A 17290-nucleotide genomic window follows, 5' to 3' on the forward strand; every position below is an offset into this window, starting at 1 on the left:
GTTTGGCCATTCAAGACACCCTGCAATTGGTTGCAAGAGTAGGCCTGTTATCCCGTGTCCTAGCTAAACTGTGGGTTTATATAATCTGGCCTTAAATCCCTCTTTAAATTTATTGTTGTGGCTGTTTCTCTCTTCATTTCAATGGCTTACTACAGTATATACAAGGCACTTTGAGACACTTTTAGGTGAAAAGCACTGCATAAATAGAAATTCCTCGGATAGGGCATTGAGCTGATATGGGTTGAGCGATGTTGATGGCAAGCTCACTCACACAGGACCTCATACGGGACCTGCCCCTTTAAATTCACTCGCTGGTAGCAAGCAAGTCGAGTCCTGCCCATTGACTACTCACTAACTCGCCTGTGTCACTTCGATCTGTGCTCTCTGCAGCGGGCACTGCGCTAACTTTGCCTGGAAGCTGCAGAGCCGCCGTGCCATCTGCCGAGTTTTAAGGTATGTCTGCCGCTGGAGTTTTCAAATATTCACCGTTTCTTAAACTGTTAGGCTGGGTGCTTTATCACGGTATTTTTATGTCCGGGAGCAATGTCACTGTTAAGGAGTTGAGCTTTACCTTTCTGCTTCTGAAAAAATATTCTTACTCTTCCAAAATATGACAATTAAAACTGCCATGGCTTTTTTTGTACGGTACTGTATTTTTCGCAAGGCTACTGGCAGCTCAGTCTTGACAGTATGATTCAACTTTCACAGAAAAACTTTCACACTTCGTGGAGTTGTTCGATAGTCAACGAAGCTGGGTTCTACTGTATAAAAAAAAATCTATTTTTTTCCCCACTGCGCGTCGTGGGCTGACCAGAAAATAGAGGGAATTAGTTAATGACAAATAACTAAACGCGCTGCGCTCAGTTATGAAAAGTTTATTGACTGACTGTAGTTGCAGAATGACTGCTTACAGTGCCCTCAGCTGAGCGTGGGAACATTGCGCTCTCCATGTCAAAGGGTTCTTTGCCGTGTTAATGCCTGAGCGCCTTTTCTTGACATTACATTTAGATGTTTCGACCGAGGAAAACCAAAACAGTAGCAAAGCGAGACAAGAGACGAATCTGGGGGGGGGACGAATTCGTGTGCATGGTGAAAGCCGCCTCTATCGTTAACCTCTGAAGTGGAATCGATTGGCCAGAATTACGCCTCACTCAATTCGACGTTTTCCGGACAATGTTTCCCATTTCTCTCTTGTTGTTACCGTTTTACCTAGCTGCGTGCGGCCTGACACTTCTCAGTTTTGTGTGGGGAGGGGGGCAATTTGACAGTACAGCTGCCCCATGGCAGATTTTCAGTCCCGGACACACTCTCCAACCACCGTCAAAACCAGTCCTGAATCCTTCTCCAAAATGCGCAGGCTTTCCAGGAGCCCCACTGATATCGGTAGTGGCAGCGTGCGTGTTCGTACCTTCGCTAATTACGATCTGGATCCGGTGTTTATAGCCGTGTACATTGGTTTCTCGAGGTCTTTAACGCGTTTTACTAGGGATTGGAGTGATGTGAAAAATGACCGCCTCCCCCTGAATGAAGGCTTAAGTTGTCTTTATAGAAGACCAAGGGACACGCGGTTACTATATCCATCATTTTATATGTGGAGGATAACAAAAATCCCGCGCCCCCCGACAAAGATTGTGAAGTCGCGTGCGCGTGTGGGGGTTCCCACTCCGTGTGGCGATTACTGGGTTAAAATGAAAGCGGACAGCCGACGCAAGTGCTGCATTACAGCTCAAACGCCTTGTGCCATAAAACGATCAGGACTTGTTGAATAACATCAGACACGTCATTAATCATCTCGTCAGGACCTCCTAAAATGGTGACCAGGTATTTGAGTTTTAGTCTAAAGTGGAAGTAATTGTTTTACTTCACAGAAATCAAACATTTAAAATTAAGCTAGAAAAACCACAAAACCACGCTGAAACCTAATGGCCTAATGAACAGTTTTTTTGTTTATGAATAAAACGTTTTTTTAGGATGAAGTCAGCTGTAAAAAACACAGTAAAGGTTCGAGGAAGCAAAATTACGTTTTTCTATCTCCTCACCGAAGTTAATATAGCAGCTGTGATGTCTACTTGAATGCTTTTTTTATTCAGCACATATCAACCAGATATTTATTTAGAGGAAGAAAATTGTAGGTCTGCATTTTAAAACATGTTTGGCCATGGATCTGAACTTTCCAAAACACCTTGCGGATGGCGACACTGCCCAGAGGTCAAGCAGGAATATCGTCTTACTGGGGTAGAGTCGAAACTAAAACCCCATCCTTATCCTGTGGCCTTGTGTTAACTACTGTACAACACTCCTACCTACCAGTTCCCTTGATTCAACCGTCTGTTTAAGATCTACGTCTGAGGAGCACAGTCTTTAACCAAAATCGACCACACAGCTAATCTGTCCAAATACGTCATTTAGAAGCCAATCTAAACACAAATCAGTATACCCCGAAGACGGTTTCCTCAGTCGAACAAATCACTTGCTTAACTGATCAATACATTTGCAGAGATTCATCTTCATTCAGTAACAGGTGATTTAGACTGACCTTCATGACTCACTAGGCCGGGGGCTCTGCAGGACCAGGGCTGGACACAAGCACCTTCTGACTCAACCCACCTGAAGGAATTACAACACTCACTCAGCTATCACTGTTGGCGTTTACTGTAAACGACTTGAAAAGTGCAATACGTTAAGCAATGCAATGAAAATGAGCTTTTCCCAGTACCTATTGAAGTTTTTGAAAGTAAAATAGACTATACACATCAGGCAACACAGTCGAAAGAAAAGACATATAATAAGATCCCGTAGAGAAAAAGAAACATTAAATCATGATTATGGCTGAAGAGGCCACTGTAAAAACAACAAGGAGCGCACATCAGGCTGGGGTGGGTCCTCTGGAGGTGAGCTGGCCCGCTCATGGGGCGATTTATTTCAGTCCTCACGGCAGACACACCGCAGCGCCCCAGAAGAGAAGCCAGCGTGAGCCGTCAGCAGCGCTCACAGCGAAGCCCACTCGCTCGCCTCCTGCTGGGTGCGAGAAACAGCCACGGCCCCTTACTTGGCGTGTCCGTAAATAGCCCAACCCCCCCCCCCAATTCTGCTGTTTCCTTTCAGCCTGGTTCCGGATTGCCAGCTGGGCCCAAATCAACCCGGCACCTTTTCTGAGCCCAGACGGATTATGGGTTATCGAAACACGCAGAAAATGCATTTTTGTTGACACCAAAGCTTCCGCCGAGCGCAGGGTCCGAACAGCTGATCAGCGTTGATGGTTTCAAGCAAAGAGGCCCAGCTGATCAATGCAATGTTCAGGGTTAATTAATTCAGGGTGATCCAATTCTGGCACCAATTTTAGGTGCAGTAAAGTGGTAAGATTGACAAGTTTTTCATGATTCTCTTCAGAACACAAATGTTCTAATATCACTGCAATGCACAGAGATCTACGCAGACAGTTTATTACTTCCCCTCGTCTTCGTTGTGGTCTTTACTATGTTTTTTTCTTTCAGGCTTTTTCGATGATGAAGCACTAGAATCCATGCGCTCTCTTGTGGTCACATGACGTAAGGACACCTTACACTTGTGTGCTTTCTCTCAAGTGCAGGGTGGATTTTTTGATTTCCTCTACCAACCTACCCACCCTGGAACCCGCGTTCTTGGTTCCATCATGAGTGGGATCTAAAAATAACAAATCAAATAATAAAAAAACAGTTCAGGAGCACGTTCCCAATAAAACACCATCCCAGAGCGATGGAGATCACCAAGGCGCCCCCCCGTCAGCTGTTCCGCATCTTCCGGGAGTACCAGAACAACCACATCATCACCCAACACTACAACTACACGGGGAAGCTGGAAGGCGACCGGTACAAGGATGGACTGAAGCCTGAAGCCATCGTGTTCCTGGTCATCTGCCTCTTCATCGCGCTGGAGAATATGGTGGTGCTGATCGCCATCTGGAAGAACAAGAAGTTCCACATGCCCATGTACTACCTGCTGGGCAACCTCACGTTCTCGGACTTCCTTGCTGGCTTCACCTACATGGTCAACATCGTGCTGTCCGGGCCCAACACGCTCAAGCTGACGCCCGTCCTGTGGTTCATCAGGGAAGGGGGAGTCTTCATCACCCTGGCGGCCTCCATCATCAGCCTGCTGGCCATCGCCATCGAGCGCCACGTCACCATGGTCAAGATGAAGCCCTACCACGGCGCCAAGAAGGGCCGCATGTTCGCCTTGATCGGCGCCAGCTGGGTGCTGTCCGTCTTCCTGGGCGTGCTGCCCATCATGGGGTGGAACTGCATCAGCAGCCTGGAGGAGTGCTCCACCGTCCTGCCCCTCTACTCCAAGAGCTACATCCTCTTCTGTATCACCATCTTCACGGCCGTGCTGCTCAGCATCGTGGTCCTGTACGCCCGCATCTTCCGCATCGTCAAGTCCAACACGCAGCGGCTGGGCAGCCTGCGCAAGGGCCTGGCCCGGAAGTCCCAGAAGTACATGGCCCTGCTCAGGACGGTCACCATCGTGCTGGGCGTCTTCATCGCCTGCTGGCTGCCCCTCTTCGTCCTCCTGCTCCTGGACTTCTGCTGTGAGGTCCGGAAGTGTGCCGTCCTCTTCAAGGCCGACTACTTCCTGGGCATCGCCATGGTGAACTCCCTGTTCAACCCCATCATCTACACGCTCACCAGCAAGGACATGCGCAAGGCCATCCTTAAGCTCTTGTGCCGGCACTGCCTCATAACCAAGGACGGGCAGGTGAAGAAGTTTGGGATACCCTTCTTGGAGTGCAGCACCAGCAAGTCGGAGGTGGTCTCCCATCGGCTGGAAGGCCTGGAGACCACCCTGTCTTCTGGGAATGTCACCCCTTCTACAATCAAAGCCTTGTACCCCAGGATTTTAAAGTCCTGAATCCGATATCGATTGACCCATCAACGCTCAGGCTGTTGCGGGCTGTCAGTTTTAGACTTAATAGCTGACACAGTAGCAGCACTGTTCTGTGATACAGTGCAGATCCAGCAGAAAGCAGAAACATTGCTTTAGGACAGGTGTTTGCACGACAGCACTTGATCTCGGAGGTAGCATTTATTGTAATGTCAGCATGAAACCCAAAAAATCTCCAGTCGCATTACTGTGCGACTAAGGAACTTCTTGGGCCCCACAGATAAGTGGATGCAACTGTATCAAGAGAACAGAAACTCCTTCTTTCTCTAACTGTGAAAACGAGTCTCACCAGGCTTGCATAGTCCCACGTGCACTCAGATCGCACAATGATTAATGTCTGAAAAACAAACGTATAATAACTTGCACTGATAATCGCCGTGGGGGAAAGTCTCACAGTAACTCTGGTCCTGGCACTTACAAAACGACAGGACTTCAGCTGTCCTTCCAGGTAAGGGATTGCTTGGCATCGCTAGTGTCAGCTTTACAGAGGCCCGAGGGTGGAGTGTCTGGGGTCCGTGGGCGAGCTCCAGCTGTGATATGCGAGTACCACCAGCCTGACAGCACAGCAGGAGTGGCCTGCCTTGTGTACAGGGAGCTGCAGTCTCGCAGGTATTTTTCTTAGGGACTGATCATTAACACTTTTTAATAACTTGGACGAAATGGAAGTGCCTGATCAATCTCAGCAGGGAATGAGCTGCGCGACTTCAGCAGTAGCCAGCTCTGGTCCTGAAGGGCTGATCGAACTTTCCTTCCAACCTGGCTCTAAACTGCTTCATCGAACGAATTCACGTTTGTGACTGTGCCCTTTAGAAGTTGACCGAGATTTTACAAGGACAAGAAGAAACAAAATGAGAGAAATTATTCAGCACTGTACCTTGGTTTTTTTTAAATAAGGAAATTCCTGGTAACAATTTGGCCTCTTTCTTATAAAATGTATTAAGTTAAGAAATAGCTTCTCTTAAGTCACGAGTAGAGATAAATTTGAAGGGTGTTAAGGAGGGTGACTGATCCCCAGTACACTATCTTACACATTTCACACAGAAGCACTTATAAGCAAGGACAAATTCAGTCTGAATTTCTTTTAAAGCACTTTTAAGACTAAATTGCTCTGGGATGGAAAGTGTTTTTTCAGGGTTCCAAGATCAGACAGGTTGGAGCATCTCTCATCCCACCAGGAATATACTGATGGCCTTTGCTCAACCTTGTTGAGAGCATAGCCGTTTGCTGGCAAGATGAAATGCCATCCGTGAAAATGCATTGTTCACGAATTCAAGATCAAACCTACTGTTTTTTTTAAACCTAGCTTCTGCTGAAGAGTTCTAGCCCCATGGGATAGAAGAGAAGATAAATGCGCTTCGATCACTGAAACCACATCCTTCCTGTGACCGAGAAATAAACCAACAGGCACTGCCAAGCTATTCAGAGGGGAATGCACACTGGGACGTCTCTCTTCTTCTTCAGGGGGGTCTCTGTGGCCCAGGGCAGTCAGTAAACCCAAAACACATCCTCTGGCCAGACAGTGAGACAGCGAAGCTTATATTTCTGCTACCCACGGCCACGCCCAGGCCAGCACACTAACTTGGTTAATTCCGGATACATGACCATTATGCCTTTTTCATTGCAATAAAAGTACATTTCTAAACAAATAAAGTGGTGCTACTACCATGACAATGAAAACTGCCAATAGTTAAATCCTTTCCAGAAATTCAAACTTATCTTAAAATCGCATACTTGCACAAATGCAATTTTATAATAGAATTAAAAACTGTATTTTCAGCTTACTTGTGTGTAGGTTTTTAAATGTCAGTTCCTTCTCGGTTGCTAGTGTACCAAAGTAATTTCTCAGTTAAAATATGCTGTTTATAAAAATATTTTCCAGATCTTAATCATGATAAATTAATACTGTATGTCTGAGTTGTGAAAATGACATTTAAAAAGCAATCTGTTATTATTATATATGTGAAGGTACCTACATATATGCTTGTTTTTTTTTTGTATGAAAAAAACAAGTTGGGGAAATTTTTAAGAGTTAATGATACTTTACACAGTAACCAACATCACTTGTATCAATGCAGCGAACCACATCTCTCTTAATGTTAGCAGTTAAAGTGAATAATGATGGCACTTGGCATATAAATATAAAGATATAAAGCATTTAGCAGTCATATTACAGCAAGAAAAAGTCCCAGTGTTTGGACCTAACTTTGAGGAATACTGCAGTTACCTTAAATGACCACCTCCCCAGGAGCAACTCACTTTAGAAGAAGTCCTTTAAAATGGAAAAAGGAACTAAACATAAATGAACTTAATAAGCTAGCAGTAAGGGCTCCAGGTTTTGGGTAGGCAATGCTGGCTTCTTTTGCATGGAGTCTTTGAACTAAGGAAGGCATTTCCAAGAGTCTGTAATGTTTCAAAACCCAAACAGTCTGTGCCTTGGCTGTTATTTACGGCTTTGTTGTAAATATGTTGTAGATTTGACACAAAAAGCATTCTATTTTTAGTTTTTTTATTGATCTATTTTGTAAAACTGAAGCATCAACTTGTTTGTCACACAAGTGCTTCCACTTCTGATTAGTTTTTTGTATTTTCAGCCTTTTGTATTTTCAACTGTCAACTTAATTTAAGTACTTTTTTTAAAAAAATGTTTATTAAAATGGCAAGTGTAAGACTAAATAAAGTGTACGAAACTCATCGTTTGTATCTTTGGACTTTTGTTTCTAGGAACAAAAGAGACTAAAGTGGGGGATTTTACCTTTTTTCCATTCTTAGTTAAACTTCTTGACTTTGTTTGCTTATGCAACTACATACTTCGATGCCTACTTACTAAGTGTTTGTGGTCTGCACAGCTGAAAACACAATTCGTGTAATCACTGGAGCACTTTAAAATGTCACCCCTTTGCTGAGCTCCAATTTCCTAAAAAAAATCACTTTCATTTTCCTGACGTCTTAACCAAAGGCTGTGATCTTAACCACTGCAGACCTGGAGCTCGATGTATCTGGGATATCATACCATTTAGAACCCTACCTTCTGCCCATTCCCTTTGAAAGGTGATAGGGCGCTGTCACATGCAGGAAGTGCACCCCTCTTACAGACATGTTTACACGTGTCTGACCCAGATAAACATATGCTCTTTTAAAAGGGCAAAGTTCAAAATGCTAAAAGTACAAAATGGCTCCTTTTACAATGATGGTCCTTTTGTGAAGATCAAACTTTTTAATATCAGAATCTGGGGGAGTGATAAACTATGGATCCCCCATCCTGGTCTAGGAGGCCCACACACCTGCTGGTGTTCATCATGCTGAACTTAATTACTTAACTGATGCCTTAATTGAGTTAAAAATTTGCTAGAGTAGAACATTTGTAAGTTTGGAGAGAGGAATAACTTTGGAATTTTATGATAATTATTTAATGCAGTAGTTAAAAGGCAACATCTAACGTTTAAGAGCTGAAAACAGTCAGGCAGTTCACATTAATCCTATCATTACATTAATTAAGGGTTCAATTGTGTAACTGAGCATCATTGGGAATCTCTGTTATAATCTACTTGCCTCTCAACGCAGTGATGACTTGGAAAGGTACAGTAGCTTCCCAAAAAAGAAGGTCAGTTGCAAATAAAGTGCTTTCTAAAGCTTTTAACATTTTAGTTATTAAAGGCATAAGATGCGTAAAACAAAAAAAAACATAGGCCTCATGAATTTATTTGGGTGGCCCTTTCGTCCAGAATGACTTAAATGTATGCCACTTCTCAAACAGATGAGCATTTAGTTGGAGCACCAAGGTGCAACAACAGCACTAACCCCGCTGGGGATCTGAACCCGTGATTTATTTTCCAGTCCAGAAACTGCACCTCTGTGGCACACAGCTGCGAGGTGGTGCCACAAGGGGCTGTACACGCGCTCATCCTGCGATACGCGACACACGTCTTTTGCCTGGTTTCACAGCTACAATCAGATTCACATTTACTGCCGATGAAAACCATGAACAAAGTAACTATAGGAATTGTTTAATTACAAGTTTGGGAGGGGAAAAAACTGCCTTAGTCATGTGTTTTTGCTTCACTCAGCATGTAAGCATGCCAACTCATGACAAAAGACTAACGCTAGAGTCTGTTAGTGCCCGGCACGTTTGGGCACGAACTTGGCATTTCAAATCATTTAGCAATTTGTTTTGATCTGGAGGTTCCAGTATTTACTAACAAGCCTAAGCAGCATTTTCGCAACATCAGGTGCATTAATTCAGATCTGTTTTCTCAATCCATTTTATGTTCTTCTGCCAGTGGCCCCCAGCCAAATAGTCTTGAGGACTCCATTAGGCTTTACAATTCCCCTGGGTGGCATTGAAGATTGTTTAGCTCCAGAAGTCTAATTACATGCCACTCCCCTTAGGACAAGACCCAGCTTCTCTCCATGAAATCCTCAGCCTGAATGGAGATGGAGATTCACTGGCCTCTCTGTCTGTTCACTTGCCTTCACTCAACATCGGCAATCTTATAGTGAGCCACAGACTCTCACAAGGACAGTGGAAGATCAGTATTACCGGGAAGGCTTATCGGAGAAGGGAACAAAAGGAACATTTTTTCCCCCACAGTGCATAATTTCCCTAGCTCCAGTTCGGAACACCACTCTTGAAGAGCCCGCAGACCAAAGCGGTAGATCTTCAGTGTTTTTTCGTTTTCATCAAAACGTATCACAAACATCAGAATTTAGGTCGCAGCTTCTTAGAACAGCTTCTGCACTTTGAAGCTTAGTGCATCTTGCCTTGTAGGCTTACTGCAGCCCCTCCTCAGTGGCTCTCCGAAACTATCACCACAATGAAACCTTCCACACACTCCTTGCATTTTGTTCCCACTGTCATGCATCCTTTGACATTTTGCAATTCCGTGTCCTGTTGTAAGTCATATTTTCAAGGAAACATTATGTGCTGGAATTGTTACCTCAAATGCTGTTAAATGTGCAGCTGTGACCCCAACTGTTAAAAATGCAGCATTTAGACTCCAATCTAGTCAGAAGTGACCTGCTGACATCCAGTTTAACATTTTCCGCAAAGGTTCTCGTGTGGGGGCGGCTCCTGTTCAGCTACAAGCAGTCCGTGGATCTCGCAAAGTTCATCCTTCTTCTAACTGCTTACTCCTGCATTCACAGGTGCACCAAGGCCAGCTGAGAGATATAATCCCCCAGCATCCCAGCAGAGAAGCCTGGTTTCCTCTGCTTGTCCCTGCCATCTCCTACTTTCGCTCACTACCCAAAGCTCCTGAAAATGAAACTTAAAAAATACCACAGCCCACCTTGGGGGCTTGAGCAGTCTGGCTCCTGATGGCCCCACTAAACTCTTAAACTACCTGTGAAACTAAATGTCCTTTGCACCCTTTGGACTCTGGCCCTCTTTCAGTACCCAAAACAAAGCTCTGGACTCTTGCTCTCCCAGCAGGTATCTTACAGGTCAGTGAACCTTGTCGCATCCTGGACACCTGCCTCTAGCATTATTTTATTTTTTTAATTGTAAAATGATAGATGATTTCAGAAGATCTGCCAAGAAAGGCACCGTTTTAACATAAAAGTTTTACTACTACTGAAAAAATGGCCTCTGGTTACTGTAACCTCTTATGTCTCTCATTACTCCCTAGCGTTAATCAAGACTGGTACAAGCTGTTAATGTCAAACACTGTTGGCCCTAGTAGCCAGTTGGATGGAGGCCAGCTCAGACAATCTCTGCCTGGCAACCCTGGGCACTGCATCAGCTGGCAATACCAGGCCTCATACCAGCTGACGGCCCAGGTCTCAGGAAAACCAGGGCTGACAAAAGGCTTCCCACTTCCCCTGTTACAGTGAAAATCTAACATTACCCTCTGATGTCAAATCACGTAGGGTAATGAGAATCACTGCCCACATGGCCTTCAACACATCCCTGTTTCACACATCCCCCCACCGTTCGTCTTGGCCATTGGCTACGGGTGGCAGCATGTGCGACAGGAAACAGGCGCCCATTTCTGGCTCATGCCAGACCTCAGCACCCCTGCCGCGCGTCGCCTTCACCACACCAGCCTACCAGCTCTGCTCCGAGACACAACTCTGGGCTTTCAGACCGCCCGCCTCAGCAAACCACAGCCCCACAGCTTCAGAAGAACCGAGTCGCTGGGGAGGGCTGCAAAAAAACACGAGCCCCGCACCTCCTCTCAGGACGTGGGTCAGACGTGTTTTACTGTAAAAGGTAAAAGGCAAACAGCCCCCTGCTCGCACGAAAAAGACCACACACCGTTAAGTGCTGCCAAAGGAGAGATCGCCCACATTTGTTTTGCCCACTCTTTGCCACAAACCCAAGCAAAAAAAACACATACTACAGAAAAGTTACTCATTTTCATAAATGGGTCCTTACACGTGAATGGTTAAACGGTTTATTTTTTTGCCCTATGGGCTGTGACCCACAGGATGTGACCTCCACCATTCACTGCATTTCTGCAATATTGCACATCTTTTGTTAGGGCAACCTGAATTTGTTTTTGCCTGAAAAAAAAAAGTTTCAAAAGGTACTGCATAGTTCTTCTGAACCACTCTGGAATTTGTTTTTGTTCTTTACGTGGAGCTAAGCTGTGTAACCTGAAGTGGAAATACATACTAAAGAAAAAACACAAACAAAAAACATGAAAGTGAATAAAGAAAATCCATCAACAGCAACAAGCTGCCCTGATGTCATAAGAATATAAAGTAGTACAAAATGTTACTAGGGCCATTTAGTGTAATTGGGGCACAACAGGTCTAGACAATACTGAAAATCTTTACTATAATAGCTGTCATTATTTAATCATGCAGTAGAAATCCTATAATTAATCAAAATGGGCTCCTTATCTTTTTGATGAGCCAGGAAAGTGAGAGGCTGAAATGCAGGAGAATTAATATTACATTTGAAAACACAGGTAAACCATTTTCTTTTTAATGTAGGACAAAGTCGGGCCTCTATGAAAGCGCTGAAGGTTGCAAGGCAGAATAGGACAGGGGGATGAGTTACACTGCTTAATTTCAGGCACTGAAAATTGTAAATCGTAAGAGATCTTTCTTTTCTGTTGATTGGCAACTCATGCTTGGCTTACCTTGAGTGAACTGGGAGGGAGATTTTAGGGGACAGGCGAGTTAGTATTTCTCCAGCATTCCACCCAACTTCAAACACCTTAAAATATTGAACCATTCCAAATAGATTTGTCTTTGCGTATAGATCACAAACATTTCAAATGCCAAAAACTTGCAGACAGACAGGTTCATATACTACGACATTGAGTGCATGGGGCTGAAATCTGAGCCTGTTGAAAACCTGCTAACGACAGCACTAAGACAATGAGTCATTTCAGGTCACACCGATATTGAAAATGTCTTTGTGGGAACTGCTTGGATGGGTAACAGTGGCAGAACTTCAGCCTTTCCTTTCTGCAGAAGCTACACTTTTACTCTCACCCACATTAGTCATTGTGAGAAGACATGCCTGCTCTTAAAAGACATAATGAATCACCAGAGCTTTCTCACCTTGGGCCCTGGGGGCAAAGTCACATCAGACAGAAGCTGGTGTTGTGTAATGGGAACAGAAAAGTTGAGCGCATGACCGCGATTCTGTGGCACAGGTCTGAGCGTGTCTTGGGTGTGCCAAGTGACAGCTGTGCAAAGCTGCTTGTCTGGCACCTGTGGCACAACCGAGCGGAGCCTATTCTCACCAAACGCGCATTCCGTTTGGCCATATGGACGCTAACATCCCCATCTCCAGCGACAGGAAAGCATGCGATAAAAAAAAACCCCAGGACAGACCTGACTGGTGCATCTCCTCTCCCTCAGCCATTCGGCTGCAGAAGAATCTCTCCTTTGTTCGTCGACTCCACGGCACCTCTCTGTCCATCCCGTCGGAGCCAGGAAAGATCCTCTGAAACCTAGGAACAAGACAAGTTCGCACACCTGAAATCCAAGCTCTTTGGAATCAAATTCCCAAGCGTTAAAATGTTTTATTCTGCTGACAAGCCCTTTAACGCAGCTTTATTGCTGTCACAGCCCATACTCTCACTAGACAGAGAGAAGTTTTACACATGCTGCCCTAAGCAATTGGGATTTTTGCATGAAAAAGGGTCCCAACATAAAAGGACCCCAAAGATGCAAGATGTGGACAAGTGAACCACCTGGCACCCTCTGAATTGCATGTGATTACTGCCAAAAGGGAACCTTCCATTTTCTAACCACTTCTGACAATTCAGGTTGTGGAGGAGTAGTAGCCCATCCCAGCAAACAACGGGCATTGGCAGGATACACCCTGGACTGGACACCAGGACACACACAGACACACCCACCCCAGGACCAATTTACCTATCAGAATATTTTTAGACTGTGGGAAGAAACTGCAGCTAACATAAGGAGAACGTACACACTCCACACAGATAGTACAGCAGATCTGGAATTTGAACCCAGAGCCTCGGCATTGCGAAGCAGCAAAGCTAACCACTGTGCCATTCATGAAAGGGAACCAGTCTAAGCAAAATACAGAACTAGGCAAAACAAAGGGAAGTGAACAAGAAGCTACTGGCTTGTCGGTGGTATGAGGTAGATCAGATAAGAACTGTCCAGTGTGGGTGCCCATGCATGGATGAAAAAACAATTCTTCTGCATGAATTAACAAGAACAGGGACACCATGCACATTGTATTGCAAAAGACAAAGCGATTGAAGTAAGGGTGTGTCCAAGAACCCTTTGATTTTCTGCAACATGCAAAGAATTAGATTAATACGCATTACCGGTAGTGGCTCAATTCCCTACCGAGTCTTCAATCCGATTTATTAGTTGTATAATTATGTTCCAAAAAGTCTACGCGGAGCAGCTTTGATGAATCTTTGAGAAAACAAAAAGACAGCTGAACTGCAGGGCATGTTTTCGCACTGCCAAGACAAGAGGTGGATGTGCAAACCTCACAAGCCTTAATGTGGGTTATGCAAAGCAAGGACGGGCCGTTGCCTTGTTGCTGGAGTGAAATGAGAAGAGTTTTAACTGGGCATGCCCATTACCTAGGCATGAACTGGCCCGAGGCAGATCAGAGCAGCCATTCAAATACAGCCTAAATGTCAACTCTTCCATCACCAGCATATTGCTTGATTACACAGCAAAGACGCAGACGTGAAAGGCTCCACTCCTGAAGCTCGAGATTTTAATCGCACAGTTCACCTGAGCTATATAGCTCTCTGGGTCCAGGTTCTGTTTACAAATTGCCAGATGTATAAGGGATTCACCCGGATAAATCAAGCCTAGGTAGTCCAAGACCAAACCCACGAACTAAGTTATGGTGGGCCCTCAGAATGGGCAGCAGGAGAGGGAGGTGTAGCAAAGACGACTCATTACGCAAATGGGCAACACATGACTTTAAAACAAACCTCAAATATCACGACTGTTGGCCCCTCCTATCGCAACCCCAGACTTCCAGGCCGCTTTCAAAATCTCCAGTTGTCCATGTTCTTTCCCCATTCACCCACCCATTTTCTAACCATTTCATCCAACTCAGGGTTAAGGTGGCCCAGCGCCTGTCCTGGGAAGCAAGAGGCACAAGGCGGGATACACCCCAGACTGGGACAGCAGTCCATCGCAGGGCACACACAGACACAGACACACACTCACACCAGGACCAATTTTCCCTGAAGCCAATTAACCTACTGGAGCGCCTTCAGGACACCCACGTGAATGGGGGAGAACATTCAAACTCAACACAGACAGCACCCCAGGTCCAGAATTGAACCCAAGACCCCAGGGCTGTAGTGCCGCGAGGCAGCAGTGCTAACCTCTGCACCACCCCGCCACCCTCTTACCCTACGCAAAACACAGCAAATGTTTCTTGAGGACAAGCTGGAAAAATCACTCTATAACAGGTCAGCCTGTCATAGGAAGCGGTCTTTGTGATTGTGAATTGTAGATCGTGTCATTAAACGCAAAACGATTGAACGGTTCTTGCAAATTAAAAAAAAACATTTGTAGACATTTCATAAACGGAAACACATGGCGCACTAGTGACGCCTTGTGGGCATCTTTTTTTCTACAAGTAGACGCTAGAATTGCAGGCGACTCTTTTTAAAACCAGCCGTTTTTAGTAAGATACATAAATTTGCAGGCAGCGTTGGCGTAGACGCGGAGCAACAGGTAAGAAAGCCTGATGGCCATGTATTAATACTGTCTGTACTCCTATGGAGGCTTACCATAGGTAACACCGACCCTGGAAGTCAAAGAGATAATTCCAGTCACGTTTCACTCATGATTGCTTTTATCCAGGAACAGGCCAGAGGCTACCTTCCCACAGACCAGAGATTTAGGACAGTTACTGGATCCTGAATCTGGGACTCCATAACACAAAATCCCAAAGGCCCGATACATTCCTGTTTCAACTCGCCAGCAGCCATATCACCCTGCAACCCACTGAAACTCAGCAGGTGTGAGCCTGGTCAGCACCCGGATGGCAGACTCCTGGGAAAGCTAAGGTTGTTCCTGAAAGAGGTGTTAGGGGGGCCAGCAGGGGGCGCTCACCCTTTGGTCTATAAGGTCACTTTATTGGCCATATACAATTTCTTGCATTAGGAATTTATCTTTTCGCATACCCAACTTGCTCTACATGAGACACACAGACAGGGAGAGAAGGTTGGGGTTAGAGCGCAGGGTCAGCCATTTGTACGGCGCCCCTGGAGCAGCTGGGGTTAAGGGTCTTGCTCAGGAGCCCAACGGAGTAGGATTCCTCTGCTGGCTATCCCGGATATGTGGGTCCTGATGCCCTAGTATAGTGATGGGGACACTATACTGTAGAAAGGCACTGTCCTTTGGATGAGACGCAAGCCAAGGTCCTGACTCTCTGTGGTCATTAAAAGTCCCAGGGTGTTTCTCGAGAAGAGTAGGGGTGTTATCTTGGTGTCCTGGCCAAAATTCCCATTGGCCTTTACCAATCATGGCCTCCTAATAATCCCCATTTATGAACTGGCTTCATCACTCTGCTCTCCTCCCCAATGATAGCTGGTGTGTGGTGAGTGTACCGGTGCACTATGGTCCCCATTACCTAAAACGTGCTTGGAGTGGAGGGTCCAGAAAGTGCTATATAAGTGTAAGTAACTCAAAAGGGAGATTTTCCACACAGCGTTACCTATTCCTACACACTCCACTACTGCCAAGACAGGGTCTGTTCTGATCTGGCCTGGTCTGTACCTCCTCTGCAGTCACTGCCCTGCAGGTTATATGGTGAACAGGTGGATGCTGCACATCGGTGGTGGTGGAGGGGAGTCCCCATTACCTGTAAAGCGCTATATAAGTGTGAGCAATTATTATTATAACTACAACACTTCAATAACAGACTGTTATGAAAATGAATTAAATCAATCAACGATTCAGTTAAAGCTTCTGTACATCCCGGAATTCCTCTCTCTAATTGTCCGGACCCACACATTATTTAACGTGATCAGACCATCTTCCCAAAAAAAAAATTGCATTCTGGAGGCCATTTTTAAAAGACGCTTAAATGCAAGCGTGTGTCACTTCATATGTCTGAGCCCTTGGCAATCCCAGAATCCTTGCCAGGAACAGGCTGCATCGCTGAAGATTATGCCCACCCCCGTGTCAGCATGTCACAGCCTTAGCTCTAAAGCAGAGGAGTCCAGTCTCAAACCCAGGGGGACCACTGTGTCTTTAGCGTTGATTCCCAGTCTTAGTCTTGGGGACCCTCACAGGTCAACCCCGATTTGAACCAATTGCTTGGCATGGGTTTTTTTTTTGTCTGACTAAAAGTGGATCTTAAGTTACTTACGAAACAGAATAGCTGAAAGGCAACTTACAACATGTTTATGAACAGAAAACAATGGAAGTGTTCAAATTAAACGTATAATTGGGTCTATTAAGCCACCTGCACACTTTGATTGAGTTTGCAGGTGGAACAGAAACCAGCAGGTATGGGGGTGCCCAAGACCAGGACTGGGGACCCCTGATCTATAGAGCTTCATTCTAGCTCTAGCTTAATTTGATTTGTGCTGCGTGGCTGCTGGGACAGAATGACTAAGGTGTTAGTGGGGCCAGCAGGGGGCGCTCACTCTGCAGTCTATGTCGGTCCTAATGCCCCACTATAGTGACAGGGACACTATACTGTAAAAAGGCACTGTCCTTCGGATGAGACATAAAACCGGGGTCCTGTCTCTCTGTGGTCAATAACAGTCCCAGGGTGTTTCTCGAAAAGAGTAGGGGTGTTACCCTGGCATCCTGGCCGAATTTCCCCTTGGCTTTTACCAATCATGGCCTCCTAATAATCCCCATCTATGAACTGGCTTCATTACTCTGTTCTCCTCCCCACTGATAGCTGTATGCCTGCCGTTGCATCATCCAGGTGGGGCTGTGC

The 17290-nt window shown here is 45.4% G+C and overlaps 1 protein-coding gene and 1 long non-coding RNA gene across 2 annotated transcripts in view; one reads left to right on the forward strand and one right to left on the reverse strand.

Moving 5' to 3' along the window:
* Positions 1-7611, forward strand: s1pr5a (sphingosine-1-phosphate receptor 5a). Its single transcript, XM_088603518.1, has 3 exons — positions 1-154; positions 276-453; positions 3495-7611. The coding sequence occupies exon 3, from the start codon at positions 3736-3738 to the stop codon at positions 4885-4887; it is 1152 nt and encodes a 383-aa protein (XP_088459644.1). The 5' UTR covers positions 1-154; positions 276-453; positions 3495-3735; the 3' UTR covers positions 4888-7611.
* The window catches only part of LOC148650079 (uncharacterized), an 18362-nt gene continuing 3516 nt past the window's right edge, over positions 2445-17290 (reverse strand). Inside the window, exons 2-3 of the long non-coding RNA XR_015926020.1 lie at positions 12709-12827; positions 2445-2607 (exon numbers count right to left, since the gene is read on the reverse strand). This is a non-coding gene — a long non-coding RNA (uncharacterized LOC148650079). The remainder of the gene's footprint in view (positions 2608-12708; positions 12828-17290) is intronic.

Source organism: Lepisosteus platostomus, chromosome 13, assembly GCF_059453375.1.
Source record: "Lepisosteus platostomus isolate fLepPlt1 chromosome 13, fLepPlt1.hap1, whole genome shotgun sequence".
NCBI lineage: Eukaryota > Metazoa > Chordata > Actinopteri > Semionotiformes > Lepisosteidae > Lepisosteus > Lepisosteus platostomus.